Here is a 24,757-nt window from a genome sequence, read left to right as displayed (position 1 = left end):
GGAATGAGCTGCCAGAGGAAGTGGTGGAAGCTGGTTCAATTACAACATTTAAATGGCATCTGGATGTGTACATGAATAGGAAGGGTTTAGAGGGGTATGTGCCAAATGGGACCGGGTCAGATTGGGATGTCTCGTTGGCCGAAGGGTCTGTTTCTATGCTCGATGATTCTGTCGCTGCACTCACTGTAAGAAAATGGCCAGTAGTCAAGTGAGGATTCTATGTGTGAAGTTTCACTAGTGAACAAATTTTAAAAGGTTTTTTTTTAGCCATGCTGCAAGTTTTTACAAGCTTTGAGTCTTGTTGTGTATGAAGCATCACATAATCAGGATTAACAGTAACTTACATCTGCAAGTACATCTGGGAGTTGTGGTGAATTTTGGAGGGGTGGGGTGGGTGGAGCACATAATTTTGGGCACAGAGTCACCCAGTGCTGAACTCTTCTGATTTCTTCTTTGTTGATGATTGTGGATATGGTTTGATTTAGCTTCGGATGAAAGCTTTAATTTCAGGTTTGTCTGAGAATCTACAGGCATCAGGCTCTTCCGAGTCCTTACCCAAGTGAGCCATTATATGTGGGAATTCTGATGATGGGTGCTGGCAAGCTGTATGACTGCAGGGGCATTGTGGCATGCATTATACTCCTCTGCTATCCCAAAACAGTTCTTTCCAGCATGGGTCTTTGGACAATGATTTAAAATCAGCAGTCTAGTTTGACTTGTCCGTCTATTCTCCTAACCTGTTGAGGGCAACTGTAGTCTATTTCTGCTGCTTTGAGTTAGAACTGAGTGTACAATGCAAGAAACAAACCTATTTTCTGTTTTTCATGGCTCAGCTATTCACTACTAAAATTATACATTCAGGAGAGTAGTATGACAATTCTATAAATCATATGTCCTTTTTCTTTATAGTACAGATATGTTTACACTATCCTTGAACTATGTTAATGAATGGGAATGAATGAACCACTTTTTGTTTGGATTGTGATAGTTCAATTGTTCAAAATGATAAAAGTACTTTTTATTTTAAAGATGCTGTTGAAATATATGGACTGTAAAATTGTCAAATAGGCTGAATGTGCAGGAAAAAAAATGTAGTTTTGAACTGTATTGCCTTTTTTAAAAGCAAAATACACATTATACACAAGAGTGCACACAGTAACTCCTTATTTTTGGCCAGTTTTGACGAAAGATTGTGTTGAGATATCTGACTTGGTTTCGAACAGATCACTAATTAGAGGCCAGCATTCCAAGATGAACATCTGTTTGCTTTTAAAAAAAATATACAACCAGAACATTGTACTTGAAACTATCTTTTCAGAAAGCTGAACACTTGATGTGGAACTTTCAACTCATGCATGCCCCAAGCAGTTAAGTCATACACCCTTCAACATATCGGAGTGAATCTACAATTGCTCTAACACTTTTTTTTGCAATGCTTCCAAATCTCAAATTTTCCATTATAGATGCAGTAGAAAAATTCATTGTCAAGTGGTTTGAAAGGCTTTTACTTTTGCAACTATGCAGAATAAGAGTTTTGAACATAACTCTTACTGGAGAATTCGATGAGGTTTAAATTGGAAACGTAGTTCCGAGGTAATTTCTGAATCGACAGTATTGAGCAAATGATGGAATTACAGAAAAAATTGGCCATAAATCAGGGAAAATAATTAATGCAAATAATTTCTTTTAAAAAATGCTGTTGAAGTTTATAAACAGCTACAGCACGTAAACTCTGTTAGTATGGACGTGCAGATGATCAAGGTGTTACTTAAGCAGCAAGTGAGAGAGATAAAATCAGGCATTTCAAATTCTGTTTTGTTGTGGTTACTGGCCGCTTCTTTATGGTGAGTAAGAAGGAAGGTTGATGTCATCATCAGTAATCTAGCTAATCGGAACAATGAAAAAGATCAAACAGCTTTCCTGAAATTACTTTTGTTTTGTTACCATAGCAGCAAACTTGTGAGCAGGTTAATTATTAGATCTGCTGTTCTCATGGGAAACTTTTGTATAAATGATGGATTTGTTAGCCCCCAAACAAATTTTGCACCTAATCATAGTTCAACAATGTATCAAAATCCTATTCGCTGTAATAAGGATCCAGAAGATCTATTGTACTGTTGGCTTCTGCATTGCGCCAACAGGAAGTGGTAATACAATATGAGCTATTTAATAAAATCACATTGAGGCTGCATGGTTGATTTTGCTGGATATTGGAGTCCTATTCAGAGTTTGGAGTCTTAATAGCAGTTTCTACAATCTGGGTTCAGGGGCTTACCTGAACAGTATGTTTTGACAGTCCCAACTCGGTTGAGGAAAGTGATTATAAAAAAAACTAAGATTGTACAATTGGTTAGTCAGCAATATTTTCTAATAAAATGCTTTCTGGTTTTCCCCTTCAAAGTATTGACATTTCCCTGAAATGCTATTTGCTCTCTGTAATTTGTAAAAATAACTGCTACCTGGGATCTGGGAGTCCAGAACTAGAGGGCATAGGTTTAGGGTGAGAGGGGAAAGATATAGAAGAGACCTAAGGGGCAACCTTTTCGCAGAGAGGGTGGTACGTGTATGGAATGAGCTGCCAGAGGAAGTAGTGGTGGCTAGTACAACTGCAACATTTAACAGGCATCAGGATGGGTATATGAATAGGAAGGGTTTGGAGGGATATGGGATGGGTGCTGGCAGGTGGGACTAGATTGGGTTGGGATATCTGGTCAGCATGGACGAGTTGGACTGAAGGGTCTGTTTCCATGCTGTATGTCTCTATGACTCTAAGTCTCATTGAACCTAATCTCATTCTTATCGATGAGATACCTGCTGCAATGGTGCAGAAGAGGCCCATATATATACTTGGAAGAGGGAACTTTGACTTTTAGTTTATGTTTCTTTTGTCCAAGGCATGTGTGTCATTTTTACAGCACCTTCACTGATTGACTGACCAAGGACACTGTTAATCTGTAAGGGTAAAGCAGTTGCTGGATGGACGTATTGAACTTGGCTTCTGAAAGTTTGTAATCGGCCTTCCTGAAGGGCATGTTGCAAATGTAGGAAGTAACTTAAAATGTGTCTGTATCAATCAATATTTAAAATAATTTGACAAAAGATAGGATAAATAAGACAAATTGACAGAGTCTTTTTCCCTGGGTTGGGGGAGTAGGTTTAGGGTGAGAAGGGAAAGATATAAAAGAGACGTAAGGGGTAACTTTTTCACACCAGAAGGTGGTGTGTGTATGGAATGAGCTGCCAGAGGAAGTGGTAGAGGCTGGTACAATTAAAACATTTAAAAGGCAGCTGGATGGGTACATGAATAGGAAGCGTTTGAGGGGATATGGGCCAAGTGCTGGCAAATGGGACTAGATAAGGTTGGGCTATCTGGTGGTCATGGATGAGTTTGACCGAACGATCTGTTTCCATACTGTACATCTTTATGGCTCTATGAATCTAAACGATAAGTTAAAAAAACTTATCTGGAAACTTTTGAAATTAAGGGAATTGAAGGAGTGCTGGGCAAATTGGCCTTGAGTGGGAGGCTATGCAGAGAGGGTCGACTGGAACACTGTGGATGTGAAGAATTGACAGAAAACTGGCTTCACCCCTTCAAGGCTTGATAAACAATGAGCTATAAATTCCTGAGCTTTTGTAAACCTCAAAATGATAGCGATTGGATATTTTTGAACTTGTAATGAAGCTGTCCATGTCTATGTGCAGCAGGATCTGGGCAACATTCAGGTTTAGGCTGACAAGTGGCAAATGACATTCACGTCACACAAACACCAAACAATTACCATCTCGAACAAGCCAGAATCAAAACATTACACCTAGATAATCAATGGCATTACCGTTACTGCATTCCTGACTGTCAACATCCTGGGTGTTATCATTAACTAGAAACTGAACTGGACTATTTTAATAAATATAGTGGCTATGAGAGGTCAGAAGCTAGGAATCTTGTGATGAATAACTCACTTCCTGATTGCCCAAAGCCTGTCCACTATAAGGCAGAAATTAGATGTATGATAGAATGTTCCACACTTGCTTGAAAGAGGACCGCTCCAACAAAAGTCAAGAAGGTTGACACCATCCAGGGCAAAGCAGGTTGATGGCTGGTACCACGTCCGCACTCTCCTTCCACTATCAATACTCAGCAGCGGCGGTTTGTACCATCCACAAGATGCAGTACAGAAATTCACCAAGGTTCCTTAGAAGGCACCCTCCAAACCAATGACCACTTTCTTGTTGGAAGGACAACAGCAGCGGATAATGGGAACACCACCGTCTGCAAGTTCCTTTCCATGCCACTCACTTTACTTGGAAGTATATTGCTGGTCCTTCAATATCATTGGAACAAAGTGCTTGAACTCGCCCTCATGGCATTGTGGGTATATCTACGCAAAATAGACTGCAAGGGTTCAAGAAGGCAGCTCATTATCACCTTCTCAAGGGCAGCTAGGAGTGTACATTAACATGATAGTGAACCTGTAATGCCCCCTCCCTGTGAGTGAATTTTAAAAGTTTTTGAAAATGAAGTGATTGCAGTGTTGACTCCCTTTCTGCATTTTCGAAGTGGAAAATGCTGAGAAGATCTACTGGACAGTTATTAATCTGGAAGAGCTATTATATAAATACCACTTTGTAAGAATTAGTTCCTTTATTATATAACGCGTCAATTAGGAATGAAATTTAATCGTAAGGTTTTCAATTAAAGTTATAAATGTCATAGGTATCAATAGGTGGCCAAGCGGTATAAGGTGCATTACTGGAAATAATTATCTGCGTGAAAGCAGTGTGCTGGTAAACGTTTTTGTTTGTTCGTGAATTTGTGACCATTTTCTTGATGTATTAGGTGGGTTTTTTTTTCAAAACTAACTGTGCCTGACTCAACCCAAGTTGAAATGAGGGCAAATTTAAATTATGACTGGTTTTTCCCTCTTAACAATTTGATTTATTCCTTTTTTCTTTTTTTACTCTCATCTCTTACTGAGGTTGCTGAAGGATGATCCCCAAGCCTTAGTTTTGATTGCAATTATTAAAAAATAAACCTATGGCAAAAACCTTTTAAAGTGAATTAATTGCTGGATTTATTAACAAAATAGTAAAAACATGAAGAAAATGCTGCACTCTTCCATGCACACACAAGATATTAAGGGTAACTGAACAGAAGAAGGGAGAGATTGCGTATTACAAGTTTAGGTAAAGATCAGTTCACATGAGTTACAGCTTCCTGGACATCTGTATCCAGCAATAATTTCCTCATTGAGCTAAGGACAATTATTTTCCTTCTTGCAGGGAAAATGTTGACTTCTTTCCAGCCAGGAATTTTAAACGCAGGGATGGGAGAGTGTGAGACAGCTGCTAACTCTGCCAGAGATCCAGAAATTCAGGCAATGCTCTGAGCACATGGGTTCAGTTCCCACAGCTGTGCATGGCAGAATTTTAAGGCAATTAATAAATCTGGAAGTAAAAAAGTTGATTTAACAGTAGTTCTGAAAGAATTGTCAGCTGTCATTCAGAAAAAAAAACCCACCTCGTTCACTGATGTCTTTCAAAGAAGGAAAATCTGCCGGACTGAGCTGGTCTAGCCTACAGGTAACTCCAGACCCATAGCAATGGGTTGAGTCTTAAATGCCTCCAAAAAAGCTGTGGTAAGTCTCTCACTTCAGGGGCAATTAGGGCTGTCCAACAAAGGTTGACCATGCTAGAGACAACTTCACTAAAGCCTTTCACCCTGACTTTAATTCATCTGGACCATCTTGGACACCTCCCCTTCCTGGACTTCTCCGTCTCCACCTCCGGCAACCGACTCAACACTGACACCTATTTCAAAGCCACTGACTCCCACAGCTACCTGGACTACACCTTCTCCCAACTCCCCTCCTGTAAAAACACTATCCCTTATTCTCAATTCCTCCACCTCTGCCATATCGGCTCCCAGGAGGAAACATTCCACTTCAGGACATCCCAGATGGCCTCCTATTTCAGGAGCCGCAATTTTCCCTCCCACGTGATCAACAGTGCCCTCCAGCACATCTCTTCCACTTCCCATGCCTCCACCCTTGAACCCCACTCGTCCAACCACAATAAGGATAGAAGGGCAGCATGGTGGCTCAGTGATTAGCACTGCTGCCTCACATTGCCAGGAACCTGGGTTCGATTCCACCCTTGGGCGACTGTCTGTGTGGAGTTCACACATTCTCCACATGTCTGCTTGGGTTTCCTCCGGGTGCTCCAGTTTCCTCCCACAATCCAAAGGTGTGCAGGTTTGGTGAATTTGCTAGGCTAGGGGGACTGTGTCTGGGTGGGTTACTGTTCAGAGAGTCAGCGTGAACTTGTTGGGCTGAAGGGCCTGTTTCCATACTGTAGGGATTCTTAAAAAAAACTTTCCTAGTTCTCGTCTTGCATCCCACCAAACTCCCAGGTACAGCGCATCGTCCTCCGCAATTTCCGCCACCTTACAATCAGATCCCAGTATTGGAAATTTACTTCCCTCCCCACCCCATCTGCATTCTGCAGAGGCCATTCACTCCTTGATTCCCTCATTAGGTCTACGCACCTGACCAACCCACCCTCCTACCTGACATCTTCCCTTGCTGCCGCAAGAGTTGTAACACTTGCAACAAACCTCTCCCCTCAGCTCCGTCCAAGGCCCTAAAGGATCTTTTCATATCCGGCAGAGATTTTTCTGTATATCCACCCACCTAATTTACTGTGTCCGTTGCTCTTGATGTGGTCTTCTCTACACTGGGGAGACAGGGCTCCAATCCATGGAGCATTTAAAGGAATATTTCTGGGATACACGCACCCAACACTTCAACTTCCCCCTCCCACTCTATCAAAGACATACAAGTCCTGGGCCGCCTCCACCACCAAATCTAAGCCAACCGACACCTGGAGGAAGGACACCTCAGCTTTTGCCTTGAGACCCTCCAAGCACACAGCCTCAACATTGACTTCACTAGTTTCCAAATTTCCCCTCCCCGCACCCCCCCCCCCACCTCATCCCAGATTCAATCCAATTCAGCACCACCCTCTTGATCTGTCCGACCTGTCCATCTTCCTTCCCACCTATCCACTCCACCCTCCTCACCATCCTATCGCAATCATCCCCTACCTGCATCCACCTTCCCAGGTACCTACCCTTCTACGACCCCCCCACCCAGCCCCATCCCCATCCCCCTATTTATTTCTTACACTCACTCACTCCTGATGAAGGCTTATACTGGAAGTGTTGTTCTCCTGCTTCTCGAATGCTGCATGACCTGCTGTGGCTTTTCCAGCGCCACCCTTTTCAACTCTGACTCTGCAGTCCTCATTTTCCCTCGTGCCAGAGACACCTACATTCCTTGGAATACTAAAGCGTTCCCTCTTGAAACAGCAACTGACTTAGACATGTGGAAAAAAAAGGTCATCAGCATGCCTACCTCTGTGGGCTAATCGAGTGATCATTAATTTGACAAGGTTGGAGCTTGACCGTCCCCATTTGAGTTTCCATTATGAGATGACAAGGTCACTGAAAGTGTTAACACTGATAATGGGTCATGGTCAAAAACAGAAATGGCTGGATAAACTCCGATCTGGCAGCAGAAAGCAGGATCAATGTTTCAAGTCCAGTGACCCTCCTTCAGAAATGATTGTCGTTAGGAGAAGGTGGTATACATGCTGAAGATAGGGTTTGGCAAGGTGTGTGTGTATGTGTGGGGGTGTGGTGGCAGGATAAAGGAGTAAGCAATAGGTGGAAAGGGAATTCAGAGACAGAAAACAGTAATTGGATGGACAAAGGGATGGATATTAATGAGCTGGGAAGAAAGAAAAGCTGATAATAGGGACCATACGTTGGTGAAAATAAGTTGGTTGGCTGTGATGAAAGCAGTTCATGTGATGGCAGGGTCAGGGCTGTGGTGGTGGGGAAACAGCATGGAAGAAGAGGCTCAGGCTCAAAACCTCATTAACTCTCTCCCTGTTCCGACTTCCTGGCTTCAGCTTTACGACCTAGCCACAACCTGATGAAGGGTCACTGGACTGGAAACATTAACTCTGCTTTCTCTCCACAGATGCTGCCAGACCTGCTGAGTTTTTCTGACCATTTCTGTTGTTGTTTCAGATTTCCAGTATCCACAGGCTTTTTTCCAATGAGTTTTCCTTTGTTGAGAGCTAGCTGAAAGCAGATGGATCATCTCCAAGTACATTGTGTCAGTTTTGGCTGGTATGCCTGGACAATACAGGGAGTTCAGGAGCTATTGGAAGTACAACCATGTGATCATCAGCCATTTTGAATCCAGCAAGGTTGTCCTTTTATTTCAAAAATGAATTTAAGTCCAAAAACCATACAAGAAAACTGTTTTCTTTGGGATTTCTCTTCATGTTGTCTGGCCTGACAACAATTCATGAGCATTTTGTTATAGTATGTTAGGTGTAATGCACAAGGCACAATTACCTGACAGTGAAACATATAATAAACTAAGGGAAAAGGATCAATTCAGTGAATATATTTGGAGAAAGGGCACAAAATAATTATTGGGATAGGACAGAATTTTAATCTTTTGTCTAGTCTCTTCAGTTTTGTTTCAACCAAGCAGTTGAAACTAGCAGTTGTAGTAGCTTTTGATTTTTGCTTCTAAAATATTAAATTATTCCTGGACCACACCAGTATTGAGAACAGTTAGAATCTGGCACATCCTCTTACTTTAGCAACTGCCATTGCACCATCTTGCACATAATTAGTTTTCTCGCATGCAGATGTCAGTCTCATAGTACAGCAATACATATGTGAGAAATACCTGCTGAATCCTGAACAGCCCAATTAGTGCAGTTATTTTAGATTTTTTTCTACTTTTGAATGAAAATAGGTAATTTTCAAAGCGTAATCTTGTTTGTGCTATGGTGTTATGTTGCTGTATGTCTTAGGGCCAGTCAGTGTTCCACTGCTTTCTTCAGTTTACTTGTTTGAACTTGTGCATCTCGGGATAGGTAGCTGTTTTTTTGAAAAATAAAATCAGGGATCAAAATTCTGGAATTAGTACATTTTGTTTTGAGCAGGTCACTGATCTCTCCTCAATGAGAAGGTAAAGAGGTTCATCACCATAATTCTATTCGTTTTAAAATAGTGATGGAAAAGGATAGACCAGATCTAAAAGTTGACATTCTAAATTGGAGAAAGGCCAATTTTGACGGTATTAGGCAAGAACTTTCGAAAGCTGAATGGAGGCAGATGTTCGCAGGTAAAGGGACGGCTGGAAAATGGGAAGCCTTCAGAAATGAGATGACAAGAATCCAGAGAAAGTATATTCCTGTCAGGGTGAAAGGGAAAGCTGGTAGGTATAGGGAATGCTGGATGACTAAAGAAATTGAGTGTTTGGTTAAGAAAAAGAAGGAAGCATACGTCAGGTATAGACAGGACAGATAGAGTATAAAGAAAGTAGGAGTATACTTAAGAGGGAAATCAGGAGGGTAATGCAGGGACATGAGATAGCTTTGGCGAATAGAACTAAGGAGAATCCAAAGGGTTTTTACAAATATATTCAGGAAAAAAGGGTAACTAGGGAGAGAATAGGGCCCCCTCAAAGATCAGCAAGGCGGCCTTTGTGTGGAACCACAGAAAATGGGGGAGATACTAAATGAATATTTTGCATCAGTATTTACTGTGGAAAAGGATATGGAAGATATAGACTGTAGGGAAATAGATGGTGATATCTTGCAAAATGTCAGATTACAGAGGAGGAAGTGTTGGATGTTTTGAAACGGTTAAGTGGATAAATCCCCAGGACCTGATCAGCTGTAGGATTCTGGATTAGTGGTGCTGGAAGAGCACAGCAGTTCAGGCAGCATCCAAGATTTTGAAGCTACTTGGATGCTGCCTGAACTGCTGTGCTCTTCCAGCACCGCTAATCCAGAATCTGGTATCCAGCATCTGCAGTCATTGTTTTTACCTGATCAGGTGTACCCGAGAACCCTGTGGGAAGCAAGAGAAGTGATTGCTGGGCCTCTTGCTGAGATATTTGCATCATCGATAGTCACAGGTCAGGTGCCGGAAGACTGGAGGTTGGCAAACGTGGTTCCACTGTTTAAGAAGGGCGGTAAAGACAAGCCAGGTAACTATAGGCTGGTGGGCCTGACCTCAGTGGTGGGCAAGTTGTTGGAGGGAATCCTAAGGGACAGGATGTATATGTATTTGGAAAGGCAAGGACTGATTTGAGATAGTCAACATGGCTTTGTGCGTGGGAAATCATGTCTCACAAACTTGATTGAGTTTTTTGAGGAAGTAACAGAAGATTGATGAGGACAGAGCAGTAGATGTGATCTATATGGACTTCAGTAAGGTGTTCGAACAAGGTTCCCCATGGGAGATTGATTAGCAAGGTTAGATCTCATACAGGGAGAACTAGCCATTTGGATACAGAACTGGCTCAAAGGTAGAAGACCCTCAATATACTTTGGTGGTGGAGGGTTGCTTTTCAGACTGGAGGCCTGTGACCAGTGGAGTGCCACAAGGATCGGTGCTGGGCCCTCTACTTTTTGTCATTCACATAAATGATTTGGATGCGAGCATAAGAGGTACAGTTAGTAAGTTTGCAGATGACACCAAAATTGGAGGTGTAGTGGACAGTGAAGAGGGTTATATCAGATTACAACAGGATCTGGACCAGATGGGCCAATGGGCTGAGAAGTGGCAGATGGAGTTTAATTCAGATAAATGCGAGGTGCTGCATTTTGGGAAAGCAAAATGGGAAAGCAGGACTTATACACTTAATGGTAAGGTCCTAGAGAGTGTTGCTGAACAAAGAGACCTTGGAGTGCAGGTTCATAGCTCCTTGAAAGTGGAGTCGCAGGTAGATAGGATAGTGAAGAAGGCATTTGGTATGCTTTCCTTTATTGGTCAGAGTATTGAGTACAGGCGTTGGGAGGTCATGTTGCGGCTGTACAGGACATTTGTTAGGCCACTGTTGGAATATTGCATGCAATTCTGGTCTCCTTCCTATCGGAAAGATGTTGTGAAACTTGTAAATCTTTTCTGAACCCTTTCAAGGATGTTGCCAGGGTTGGAGGATCTGAGTTACAGGGAGAGGCTGAACAGGCTGGGGCTGTTTTCTCTGGAGCGTCGGAGGCTAAGGGGTGACCTTATAGAGGTTTACAAAATTGTGAGGGGCATGGATAGGATAAATAGGCAAAGTCTTTTCCGTGGAGTCGGGGAGTCCAGAACTAGAGGGCATAGGTTTAGGGTGAGAGGGGAAAGGTATAAAAGAGACCTCAGGGGCAATTTTTTCACGCGGAGTGTGGTACGTGTATGGAATGAGCTGCCAGAGGAAGTGGTGGAGGCTGGTACAATTGCAACATTTTAAAAGGCATTTGGATGGGTATATGAATAGGAAGGGTTTGGAGGGATATGGGCCGGGTGCTAGCAGGTGGGACTAGATTGGATTGGGGTATCTGGTCGGCATGGACGGGTTGGACCAAAGGGTCTGATCCCATGACGTACACCTCTATGACTCTGTCTTCCAAGCAGATGTAGCTATTTGATGGTCAGACTAATTGATGTGATCCAGTTTCTCATTGGCATTCTGTTTGTTTACAATGAGATAGCTAGCACATTGGGAAGCTAATAGGCATAAGAAAGATAAATGGCTGAAGGCAGAGAGACTTGTATTTGTGAGCAAGGACAGACAGGATAAGCGCTGCTATGGATGTGCAGCTCTGACTCTGTTTAAGTCTTAATTCAGAATGGTTCACGTAGTAGTGGGGAATAACTTATATTTATGTCACACCCTTAATGTAAGTTGCTTCACAGGAACATTATAAAACAAAATGCTAAGCCTCACGAAGAAATACTGAGGCAAATGATCAAGTTTTGGTCAAATCGTTTTGAAGGTATCTTGTAGGGATGGAAAGGGTGGTACAGAGTTGGGGGAGAGGTGTAGAGAGAGAATTCCAGTGTTCAGTGCCTAGATATGACTGCCAATAATGGGGCAATTAAAATTGTGAATGCTCAGGATGCTTGAATTAGAGGTGCACAGGTATCTTGGATGGTTGTTGAGCTGGAGGAGATTACAATGGTAAAAGCGGTGAGAGCACTGGGATTTTCAGTCGACATTACCTGAACCCACCTAGGTCAGCTACTAGGAATGGAGATGGCTGTGAGTTAAGACACTGGCAGCAAATGTTTGGATTACTACCAATATTCTGAAGGGCAGTAAATGGAGAGCATTGGAATTGTTGAGTCTGGAGTTTTCAAGTGAGGGTTTCTGCAGCAGATGAGCTGAGTTGGGTGATGTTGCACAATGTTGCGGCGGTGAAAGTTAACAGTTTTCATTTTCTGAGGCATCAGTCAACTGTGGCACTGAGAGTGTGAACAGAATGGTATGATTTCAGCATATTACCAAGGTGTCAGGTGGAGTTGATAGTTATGGAACAAGGGGAGTAGGGACTGAACACAAAAGCTTCTGTCTTCCCATATTTACTTTTCGTTACTCCATCACTGGCAGTTGTGCTTTCAGTTGCTTAGGTCCCAAATGCCAGAATATCCTCCCTGTCTGCCCAACTCGATTTGAATCTTTAAGAAGTTCTGCCAAATCTTTAACTAAATGTTTGGCCATTTGATCTGTTCTCCTATGGTTTGGTCCTACTTTGTCTTTAATCACTGTTGTGAAGAGGTTTGGAACTTCTATTATGTAAGTGGTGCTGTATAAATGTAAGTTGATGAAAATCAAAATATTGGTACTTATTGTATGAAGTGTAGCTTGATTCCTTATCTATGTCCTTCACCTCCCTTTCATGCTCACCTAGTTGGTGATTTCACTGTGACTTTGTGCTGGTCACTGTCTCCCAGATTGGAAGAAGGGAGCCACACGAGTAGATGACCAGTGCCTGATCATGCCGTTGTCACATACTTGTGAAACTGAAGATAGCTTTGCCAACTTAGTCTGGAATAAAGAATGTTATGTGAAGGGATCTCATGAAAGGAAAAGAAGAATGAGAAAGCAGTAACCGAGTGAAAGAAAAATTGCATGGTAACAGTTAAATTAACTTATTCCCCTAGCCCCAGGAATTTTGTTTCTCTTGATTACATTCTTGTGTTGTACTGTTACTATTCCTGAATAGGCACTTCAGTTGATTGCAGATTTTGCAATCCAAAACTTCAGGTACTTTTAAAGCCAATGATGGGGAAGTGTGTGTATGTGAGCCAGGTCATGAATGCAAAAGTCCACTGAACTCATTCTAACTGGTGAATTCCTTGCTTTCAGGCCCCATTTATAAGCCCTGTGGATCAAATATCGTTCGCCCTTGTTTTCCATGATCTTATTAATGTTTTTTGTTTTATCTTGACGAGAGATTTCCTCTTTTTGATTACACCTCATTCTGAGCTGTATAGTGGCTTCTTTAATTAACTGCCCAAATGTTTGGAAATGTGGAATCATTTTCTGACCTTTGGAATTGAAATCTGTTCCGCCTGAAGAATGCAGTCATTTTACAGAAGGAAAATGGGAACAAAGTTCCCTGTATGTCGTCCAGGGATGAAGGATTATTTTAGGAGCAAGCCAGGAGGCCTGTAGCTGGTTGCTGGGAGATGGAGTGCACAGCAGCTAACACTTCAACTCACTCGCACATCAGCGAATTGGTAAATGGCAGTGTTAAAATCCAAAATTAAATTTGCATAAACTTTATGAAGCTATATCCAACAAAGATATTGTGAGGGAATTTTGATTTAGAACCGTTCTTGCTGTTAGTTTGTTGTTACAACACCTTCAGTCTTTGCATATCCAAGGCATCATTCTGGGGCAGTTAACAGAACTGAGCACTATCACAAAGAATGTAGCTATTTAAAAATGAAGAAAAGAGCTTTCAAAGATCCTCTGGCACTGTGATTATTAAGACACAAGTAGATTTCCCTTTTTCCAACTCAGTGATGCACTTAGAAGGAATGAGATGGAAAAATTTGTGCAGTTTGTGTCTAATTTTGTGATTTAAAGCTTTTACCCCAGTCAGTCACCCATGATTTCAAATCAAACTCTACTTTTTCAAAGTGAACTGCGTTTTCAATTTTGGGGCATCTGATTTTTGAGGAGTTATAATTTTGAAGCTTTGTAAGAGGGGTTTTTGAGCTTTTTAATTCCATAATTGGTATTGAGAAACAAAAACAAAGGCCCTCCACAACAGGAATCCAGCAACTGACCTCCATCTGATTGGCACTAGTCCAGTATTTCTGGTAATGTTCCCTTATATAGCTCCAAAAGAAAGAAGTTAAATGTGTATAATATCTGTCATGACTGCCCAAGACTGTTATGCCAATTAATTACTTTTGAGGAGTAGACACTACTCTTTTTCCCAGTCATGTGTAGAATACAAGTGTCACAAACAGCAAAGAGATAAGTACCAGCTAATCTGTTTTGGTCATGATGATGGTGGTTGAGAAAAAGATTAGCCGGGACACCAACAGAACTACCAATATTTTGTTCGTATCTTTCACCTGTATTTAACGCCCCAACTAAAAGTTGGTCTCACTGACAGTGTAACACATTCTCAGTGGTGCACTGTAAGTATCAGCTTAGATTAGGTGCTCAAGTCTTGAATCCAATCTGGAATCAATCACCTTCTGCCTTTGGGTTGAGGCTTCTGTGAGAAATGATAATTTGTACTTTTCGAATTAGACATGCTTTAGTTCCATTCTGTGGTAATGAATGAACAGTTTTGTCAGCTTTGTGTCTTGAAAGACTATTCGTTGACTACAATTATTGTTTAACAGCATAATCTGGTCCAAATTGCTGAGATTCAATATATCCTAGTTTATTAAATACAAATTGCGTGGCATGGCATTGCTATCCTTAAGCGATAGGCACCCACTAAATGTGACCAAAAGGTTGGGGCTTGTCCAGTTTAATACAACTATATCTTTAACAGTGTGACACATCTTAATTACTGCTAAACAGCCACTCCAAGAATGAAAATGAACTTTTATAAGTATAGTCCTTTATCCCATTAGACTTTGATTATTGTCAGAGATAATAAGTAAAAGCTATTTTATCCTCCATGCCAATTGTGCTCTTTTTTAAAAGCTTTATTTTGCTATCTGTGCATGATTTGACATTCAATTAAATTACCCATCTTCCACTCACTCTGTTAGTCATTAATGAGTCATCAATCCGGTCAAGGAAATACACAATTGCTTGCTCTTTTCATAAAAGCGCCAGAACCACTGTAAAGGGTGCTATGTTATTTACTTTGTAATACAGTAAGTTGTAGAATCCCACAGATAACCTCTGGCCAGGTTCAAGTGCAGTAAACATCTGTCATTCATTGAAAGCAAGGTCCCAGCCCATTTCTTCCTATTGAGGGCACGGAACGTCAATGAAGTCACGAAAAGAGTATTAAAGTTGCTTTGGATCATCTCAAAAATGGTTACTTTTCTTTTGAGCTTTGACCATCACAAATCTCATGCATGCACTTTTCAGAAAGCTTGCAGAATTATTTGAAAAAACTTTGAATTGTTTGAATAAAAAACTCTTTCTGCATGTCAGAGGGAAATTGAGAAACAAATTTCTAAGGAGACCTCAGCTATCTGTAAGAATAATAGGATGGTTATGGTAGGGGATTTTAACTTTCCAAACATATACTGGGACTGCCGTAGTGTTAAGGGTTTAGATGGAGAAGAATTTGTTAAGTTTGTGCAAGAAAAATTTCTGATTCAGTATGTGGATGTACGACTAGAGAAGGTGCAAAACTTGACCTACTCTTGGGAAATAAGGCAGGGCAGGTGACTGAGGTGTCAGTGGGGGAGCATTTTGGGGCTGGTGACCATAATTCCATTAGATTCAAAGTAGTGATGGAAAAGGATAGACCAGATCTAAAAGTTGACGTTCTAAATTGGAGAAAGGCCAATTTTGACAGTATTAGGCAAGAACTTTCTACGCTGATTAGGGGCAGATGTTCACAGGTAAAGGGACGGCTGGAAAATGGGAAGCCTTCAACTGAGATAATGTGAATCCAGAGAAAGTATATTCCTGTCAGGGTGAAAGGAAAGGCTGGTACATATAGGGAATGATGGATGACTAAAGAAATTGAGGGTTTGGTTAAGAAAAAGAAGGAAGCATATGTCAGGTATAGACAGGAGTGAACGAGTAAATCCTTAGAAGAGTATAAAAGAAGTAGGAGTATACTTAAGAGGGAAATCAGGAGGGCAAAAGGGGGACATGAAATAGCGTTGGCAAATAGAGTTAAGAAGAATCCAAAGGGTTTTTACAAATACATAAAGGACAAAAGCGTAACTAAGGACAGAATAGGGCCCCTCAAAGATCAGCAAGGTGGCCTTTGTGTGGAGCCGCAGGAGGTGGGGGAGGTACTAAATGAGTATTTTGCATCAGCATTTACTGTGGAAAAAGATATGGAAGATATAGACTGTAGGGAAATAGATGGTGACACCTTGAAAAATGTCCATATTACACAAGAGGAAATGCTGGATGTCTTGAAATGCATGAAGGTGGATAAATCCCCAAGACCTGATTAGGTGTACCCTAGAACTCTGTGGGAAGCTAGAGAAGTGATTACTGGGCCTCTTGCTGAGACATTTGTATCATCAATAGTCACAGGTGAGGTGCCAGAAGATTGGAAGTTGGCTAACATGGTGCCACTGTTTAAGAAGGGTGGTAAAGACAAGCCAGGGAACTATAGACCAGTAAGCCTGATGTCAGTGGTGGGCAGGTTGTTGGAGGGAATCCTGAGGGACAGGATGTACATGTATTTGGAAAGGCAAGGACTGGTTAGACATAGTCAACATGGCTTTGTGCGTGGGAAATCATGTCTCACAAACTTGATTGAATTTTTTGAAGAAGTAGCAAAGAGGATTGATGAGGACAGTGCGGTAGATGTGATCTATTTGGACTTCAGTAAGGCATTCGACAAGGTTCTCCATGGGAGACTGATTAGCAAGGTTAAATCTCATAGATTTCAGGGAGAACTAACCATTTGAATACAGAACTGGCTCAAAGGTAGAAGACAGAGGGGTGGAGGGTTGCTTTTCAGACTGGAGGCCTGTGACCAGTGGAGTGCCACAAGGATCGGTGCTTGGCCCTCTACTTTTTGTCATTTATATAAATGATTTGGACGCGATCATAAGAGGTACAGTTAGTAAGTTTGCAGATGACATCAAAATTGGAGGTGTCGTGGACAGCAAAGAGGGTTACCTCTGATTACAACAGGATCTTGATCAGATGGGCCAGTGGGCTGTGAAGTGGCAGATGGAGTTTGAATCAGATAAATGCGAGGTACTGCCTTTTTGGAAAGCAAGTCTTAGCAGGACTTATACACTTAATGGTAAGGTCCTAGGGAGTTTTGCTGAACAAAGAGACCTTGGAGTGCAGGTTCAGAGCTCCTTGAAAGTGGAGTCGGAGGTAGATTGGATAGTGAAGAAGGTGTTTGGTATGCTTTCCTTTATTGGTCAGAGTATTGAGTAGAGGAGTTGGGAGGTCATGTTGCGGCTGTACAGCACATTGGTTAGGCCACTGTTGGAATATCGCGTAGAATTCTGGTCTCCATCCTATTGGAAAGATGTTGTGAAACTTGAAATGGTTCAGAAAAGATTTACAAGGATGTTGCCAGGGTTGGAGGATTTGCACTATAGGGAAAGACTGACCAGGTTGGGCTGTTTTCCCTGGAGCGTCAGAGGCTGAGGGGTGACTTTATAGAGGTTTACAAAATCATGAGGGTCGTGGATAGGATAAATAAACAAAGTCTTTTCCATGGGGTCGGGGAGTCCAGAACTAGAGGGCATAGGTTTAGGCTGAGAGGGAAAAGATATAAAAGAGACCTCAGGGGAAATTTTTCACGCAGAGGATGGTATGTGTATGGAATGAGCTGCCAGAGGAAATGCTGGAGACTGGTACAATTCCAACATTTAAAGGACATGTAGATGGGTATATGAATAGGAAGGGTTTGGAGGGATATGGGCTGGGTGCTGTCAGGTGGGACGAGATTGGGTTGGAATATCTGGTCAGCATGGATAGGTTGGACTTGAAGGGTCTGTTTCCATGCTGTACTATGACTCTGTCACAATTCAGGATCATAGAAATCAATTGTGGCGACCAGCTGCTTCAAACTAAGATGAAAAGGCTCTTGCTAACCTGCAGCACTCTGGGCAACAATCTATTTATTACAGTAGATTTGGTGAAATTATTTCTTATTTTAAAATGATTATGTTATACCAAATTGCATTGCACAATAACTTCTTTCAGTGCTAAGCAAATACAAATTAACTAAACAATCTTGTATGTGAACACTTCCACTTTTCCTGTGAATATTTTTAAAGCATTCAGCTCTATTTGTTCACAACTACATAGGTATTTATAACCACAGTTTAGTGCAGCTAATTTATCTCTGTGAAATGCTGTTTGGTATTTTTATTCCTAAGTGCATGAAGTGCCTTTGCATTCACGATCAACACGCATTGCAGTCATACTTTATTATTCCTTTTCAGGAATTGGGAAAGTGAAACGGAAGCCAAGTATTCGTGACACTGCATCCAATGCAGATGTGGATGGTTACCCGGATAATGGAGAACGTCTGTATGATTTGAATGCTCCCGCTTATGTCAAATTCAACTACACAGCAGAGAGAGATGATGAGCTTTCTTTGGTTAAAGGAACAAAAGTTACCGTCATGGAAAAGTGCAGCGATGGCTGGTGGAGGGGTAGTTATAATGGACAAACTGGTTGGTTTCCATCAAATTATGTCATGGAGGATCCTGAGGGCACCACAGTCGAACCTGTGGGATCATTGACAGAAAGACTAGCAGTTGTGATCAATGCACACAATGCCAAAGTACTTCATGTTGTGCAGGCTCTATATCCGTTTAGTTCTTCGAATGAAGAGGAGCTTAATTTTGAGAAGGGTGAAGTGATGGATGTTGTTGAGAAACCAGAAAATGATCCAGAATGGTGGAAATGTAGGAAAGCTGATGGGCATGTGGGTCTGGTACCTAAGAACTATGTGAATATTGTGCAAACATCACCACCGGTCATTAGCCTTGGTCCAACACCACCTCGATGTGACTACATAGGAGCAGCAACCACTGGCAGGTTTGCTGGTAGCCCATGGTATTATGGAAAAATTACAAGGCATCAAGGAGAAGTGGCTCTGAATGAAAGAGGAGTTGATGGTGATTTCATAATTCGAGACAGCGAGTCCTCAGTAAGTCGTGGATTAATTATCTTAAAATTATGAGTTTGAGTTTTCAATTACCGTCTTAACAGTATTCCAGTATTCTGAATGGAAAGTATGCTAATACATTACACAGTGCATTACTCTTAACTCTTTTAAATGCATGTAATGGAGACGATAATGAGGCATTACTGTATTGTTGCACAAGCTCTTTAGATCCTCTTGAATAGATTGCTTCTAATGAGTTTAATGTGGAATAGCATCATTTTTGGTACACCCTGTGCTTCAATATCTGATTTTTATTTTGGCATTTCACCAGAAGTCTCCAGAACATGAGTAGAAACCTGATTTGGACATTTGCAACTAAAGGGTCCCTCCCTTTTCTACTCTAAGCATAGATTTTACAAACGATGAACCACAGATTCTTTGAGTCTTAGAGTCATAGAGATGTACAGGACAGAAACTGACCCTTTTGTCTAACTCGCCCAAACCAACCAGATATCCCAACCTAAATCAGTCCCATCAGCACTTGGCTCATATCCCTCTTAAACCCTTTCTATTCATATGCCCATCCAGATATAATTTAAATGTTGTAATTATTACTAGCCCCCAGCAGTTCCTCTGGCAGCTCATTCCGTTCACACACCAAACTCTTGCATGAAAAATTTACCCATTAGATCTCTTTTAAGTCTTTCTCCTCTCACCCTCTGCCCTCTAGTTGTGGACTCCCTCACTCTAGAGAAAAGACCTTGTCTATTTATCCTATCCATGTCACTCCTAATTTTATAAACCTCTATCAGGTCCCCCTCAGCTTCTGATGCTCCAGGGAAAACAGCCCCAGCCTATTCAGCCATTCCCTATAGCTCAAATCCTCCAACCCTGGCAATGTCCTTGTTAATCTTTTCTGAACTCTTTCATGTTTCACAACATCCTTCTGATAGGAGGGAGACCAGAATTGCACGCAATATTCCAAAAGTGGCCTAACCAATGTCCTGTACAGCCACAAAATGACCTTCCAACTCCTATACTCAATGCTGCGACCAATAAGGGAAAGCATACCAAACACTGCCTTCAGTATCTGATACTACCTACGACTACTTTGAAGGAACTAAGAGCCTGCACTCCAAGGTCTCTTTGTTCAGCAACACTGCCCAAGACCATACCATTAAGTGTATAAGTCCTGCTCTGATTGTCCTTCCAAAGTGCAGCACCTCACATTTATCTCAATTAAACTTGAGTTTTTTCTTTTCTCTATGAATTGAACTATAGCATCAAAAATGTTTGCCAATCAAAATGTTAGCAATGTGGGGAGAGAAGCACAGCTTCTTTCTAATCTGGTATGTGAGTGACTGTGGGGTTAGAAACACCGAAATTTGCCCTAATTTGTTCTATCATTGTCGACAGATACTCAATGGTGTGCATGTATTATGTGACAAAGTTGGCACTTGGAGTGTATATATTTAAAAAGAAACCTAATCAGCTCTTATTTTCACTTCTTTCACAGCCCAATGACTTCTCTGTGTCTTTGAAAGCCCAAAACAAAAACAAACACTTCAAGGTACAGTTGAAGCAAGGTCTCTACTGCATTGGACAGCGCAAATTTGACAGTATGGAAGATTTAGTGGAACATTATAAAAAGGCTCCCATTTTCACAAGCGAACAGGGAGAGAAATTGTTTTTAGTTAAACCTTTATCTTAATGCAAAAGGTAAAGATCCACTGAAATGGATTCTTCTTGCAGGGAAAAAGAAACAATGGAAGCAAGGAAAACCATGGTTTTTATCAGACTTACTGGCAATAATGACCTAAAACAACAGATCTACTTAAGTTTTCAATTTTAACTACAGTTTGTGTCCCATTTGCATCGTAATGCTGTTTAATTTTGGATAACTCTTTCTTGTATGTAAAGATTTTGTGCCTTGCTTCTGTTGAGCTGCTCATTGTGAACACACTGCCTACAGTTACCTTTTTATCACCAATTTGGCCCATTTCGCCCAATAATCTTGAATCTTTTTATATTTCACTTACTATATACTCTATATATACATATATATATATCACTTACTAAGTCTTACTACAGATCTTTGATTATCTCTGTGTTTTAGAACCTTGTTGACTAGCTCGTGATATGTGAGATGTGAAATTTTATGTATTGTGTGTTGGAATGTTCATTTGCTTTTTCTGACTTTCTTCTGTTATTCACCAGAGATATCGATCAACTATGATTTAATTTTGTTTGAACTTTTTTTTTGGTAGAGGGTGAAAATTGCATCAGGATAAATGCTCTAGTGTGACAAAAGATGAGGACATACCAGATTTTGCCTTAAAGTCTTTCAAACCAAAGGCTATGTACAACTACTGTAATGTTTTATATATAAAGTTACAGTTTAATCACACTTTGGTAGGTCCTGCATTGGGATGTGACTTTAGTAATATCCTTTAACTATATTTTTGTCTGTATTAACTCCAAGGTTTAAACATAACTGCTTTTAATTGATCTGTCATGGTTTGATCATCATCTCCACTTAATGCTTGCTTTGTTATTGGTTCATATTAGGGCTGCATCATATATTGTGTCGATTAGCTTGTAATACAGTTTTAAAGAATATCACCATTTAACAGATAATCTATAATCACTGATTTATATCAGAAGTACTCACGTCTTCTGTTTCATTTTATTTTATTTTGAAGCTGCAGTTCTGTGCCCAGAATGTTGGGCTCCATAGTTGTTGACTGAGCATCCATAATGCATCTTGCACCTGGAATGCTGTGTAGGCCACTGACTCAGTATGATGTACATGCTGAATAATGTAGGGGAACTTCTGTTTTATTGTCAGGAGAGAGGGGCAAAAGAAACAAATTCAAAGGTAGCCAATTACTCAGACGTGAATGTGACAACACATGGTTTGTGTACTACAGAGATCAGTTTATAGTATCAATAGAAAAGCTGTGTCTGAGTTACCAGAATTTTAAATGATATTATTTATCTTTTAATTTATACTTAAAGTCCATGCCATGGTTTCAGATTCATTCAAAAAGATGGTGTGTATTTTACTGTTATTAAGATATCAATTGTACCAGGAATTATACGAGAGAATCGAGTTGCAAAATGTCGTACTTTGTCTTGTGTAACTTAAAGACCAGAGATCAGAACCTTGTTGGAAATACAGATGCAAAGAACCTATAAAACAGCAATGTGCTGACACTAATGTCCTATCCTGCTCTCCAGTGATCTGGTACCAAGAAGGTTATAAGAGACCTGTAATGAATGATGCTTAAAAATAGCATATTTTTATATATTGAAGTTTAGATAATGTAACAGTTTCTGAACCCTGGTCTTTTGATGTTCAATATAGTTGTAAACCTATCGAAAAAGTTGTTGAGTATATAGTGGCGCTTGGAAAGCTATACTCAGTCATTCTCATGTTATTTCTAATCCACTATTTTGTTACTGAAATTACTTAACCATATGTGTATATCATTTTATTTTTCAAACACCAAGGGTAACTGTTAAACTATAAAATACTGTGAAGTCAAATTATGTTTTGCTGTCCTTAGTGCAGCAGATGTCCTACTTGCTTTTAGAAACTTATAATTTCCAAGTACAGTTGTGTTTAATTATTGCAAAACTCAATAAAGTTTCTAAGTCATCTTCTCCTAATGTTTATTTTGTTGCTCCTGAACAGTTTTTTCCTGAATCATAAATAAAATGTTTTAATTCTACCATTTTATTAATCCCATCTTTTTTGTTACAGGGCAAAAAGACATTTCACTAATCACACAAAGATAGATCACTGCTGAATGCTGAACAAAAGCTTGATTTAGTTGATTCAAAATAGTCCAAAATTCCAGAATTGATGAAATGTGAAATTAGAGTGGTGAGGTTTCAGTGTAATGCTAACTGTCATTTTGCTTCCAAGAAGCCAGAGGAAGTGCTTTTTTTTTCAGTAACCTTTGATTTGATTTATTACTGTTACATGCACAGAAATATAGCAAAAAGTATTGTTTTGTGTGCTCTTCAGGCTTGAGTTCTGTGCATTAGTACATCAGAGTAGTTGAACAATATAGTGTTACAGCTACAGAGAAGGTGCAGAGAAAGATCAACTCTAACATACGAGAGTTCCTTTCAAAAGTTTGATGACAGCTGGGACAAAACTATTCTTGGATTTGTTGGTGCATGTTTTCAAATGTGTGTATCTTCAGCCCAGTGGAAGAGAGTATAACTGGGATGGGAGAGGTCTTTGGCTGCTTTCCCGAGGCAGCAGAAGTACAGATGGAGATTATGGAAGGAAGGCTGGTTTTCACGATGGATTGGACTGTTCACAACTCAGTAATTTTCTTGCAGTCTCGGGCAGAGCAGTTGCTATACCAAGCTAAGATACATTCGGGTAGGATGCTTTCCATAGTATATCGATTTAAAAATTAATAAGAGTCCTCGTGGACATGCCGAACTTTAGCCTTCTGAGGAAGTAGAGGCTGTGGTGATTGTAAAAAGGTCAACAAAATGGACCTCATAGAATATGCGTTCCCTGATTGGGGCTGTTAATCTGGTCCAATCAAGGAGCCCTGGCTGACAGATATAAATAGAAGTGTCAGAGGTTCTGTTCACTGAGAGCTGGCTCTGAAGAAACTGGATCAGTGTCAAGGTCTTTCCACATGCAAATAAAGGGTGACTTGGTGTTGGGATATTGGCCTCTGTGGAGTTACTTCAGAGGTGTTGGTGTACTATCTTGACCGTAGCTTGGATGGGTCAGGACAAATTGATGATATTTACACCTAGGAATTTGAAGTTCTAGGACATCTCCACCTCAGCACCATTCATACAGACAGGGACATATCTTCCACTCCACTTCCTGAAATCTATGACAATTCCTTTGTTTTATTGACATTAAGGGAGTGATTGTTGTTTTTACACCATGCCACTAAGCTCCCTATCTCTATCCTATTTTCTGTCTCATCATTACTTAAGGTCCACAATGGTGTCATCAGCAAATTGTAAATGGAGTTAGAGCTGAATTTGGCCATACGGTTGTCAGCATATAAGGACTAGAATAAGGGACAGAATACACAGCCTTGTGAGGTACCGTGTGTTGAGGAGTACCCTGGAGGAGATTGTGTCACCTATCCTTATTGATCACGGTCTGCGGGTCAGGAAGTCAAAGATCTAGTTGCTTAGTTGGGAGTAGAGTCCTAGGAGAAAGATTTGGTTGGAATTATGGTATTGAAGACAGAGCAATAGTCAATAAGTAGGAGTCTGATGGAGTAGTCCTGTTATCCAGATGTTCCAGGCATGAGTATAGGGCTCGGGTATCTGCTGTGGACCTATTGCGATGGTAGGCCAATTGCAGTGGATCAAGGCAATCTGTGTCATTAGTGACCTCTCGAAGGACTTCATAATGATGGATTTCAGAGCCACCCAGTCTCACAATTTAGGATTTTGTGTCCATTCTTCGCACAAGTAAGACGTAGACATGTTTTGCCTTAAAATGAGTTTTGAGCAGAAGTTTACTTCACAATTGTTTGCTGTTGCCTGCTGAGTTCATTTTTGAGAGATAGTTGTATGGTGATTCAAATCTGGGTTGGGCAGTTGTTTAGATAGATACCAAGCATTAATGGAAAAAAAC

The 24,757-nt window shown here is 40.8% G+C and overlaps 1 protein-coding gene across 3 annotated transcripts in view; it reads left to right on the top strand.

Moving 5' to 3' along the window:
* LOC140479059 (SH2/SH3 adapter protein NCK1-like) overlaps positions 1-22,856 on the top strand; it is a 200,842-nt gene extending 177,986 nt beyond the window's left edge. For all 3 annotated transcript variants that reach the window (XM_072572874.1, XM_072572873.1, XM_072572875.1), the window contains 2 exons: positions 18,452-19,164; positions 20,639-22,856. In XM_072572874.1, coding sequence (XP_072428975.1) covers positions 18,452-19,164; positions 20,639-20,833 — 908 coding nt within the window. In that variant the 3' untranslated portion in view covers positions 20,834-22,856. The remainder of the gene's footprint in view (positions 1-18,451; positions 19,165-20,638) is intronic.
* Positions 22,857-24,757: the final 1,901 nt, after the last annotated feature.

This window comes from Chiloscyllium punctatum, chromosome 6, assembly GCF_047496795.1.
Source record: "Chiloscyllium punctatum isolate Juve2018m chromosome 6, sChiPun1.3, whole genome shotgun sequence".
NCBI classification, from domain to species: Eukaryota; Metazoa; Chordata; class Chondrichthyes; order Orectolobiformes; family Hemiscylliidae; genus Chiloscyllium; species Chiloscyllium punctatum.
Note: the sequence above shows the minus strand (reverse complement) of the source record. Positions and strands in the feature narration are given on the sequence as shown.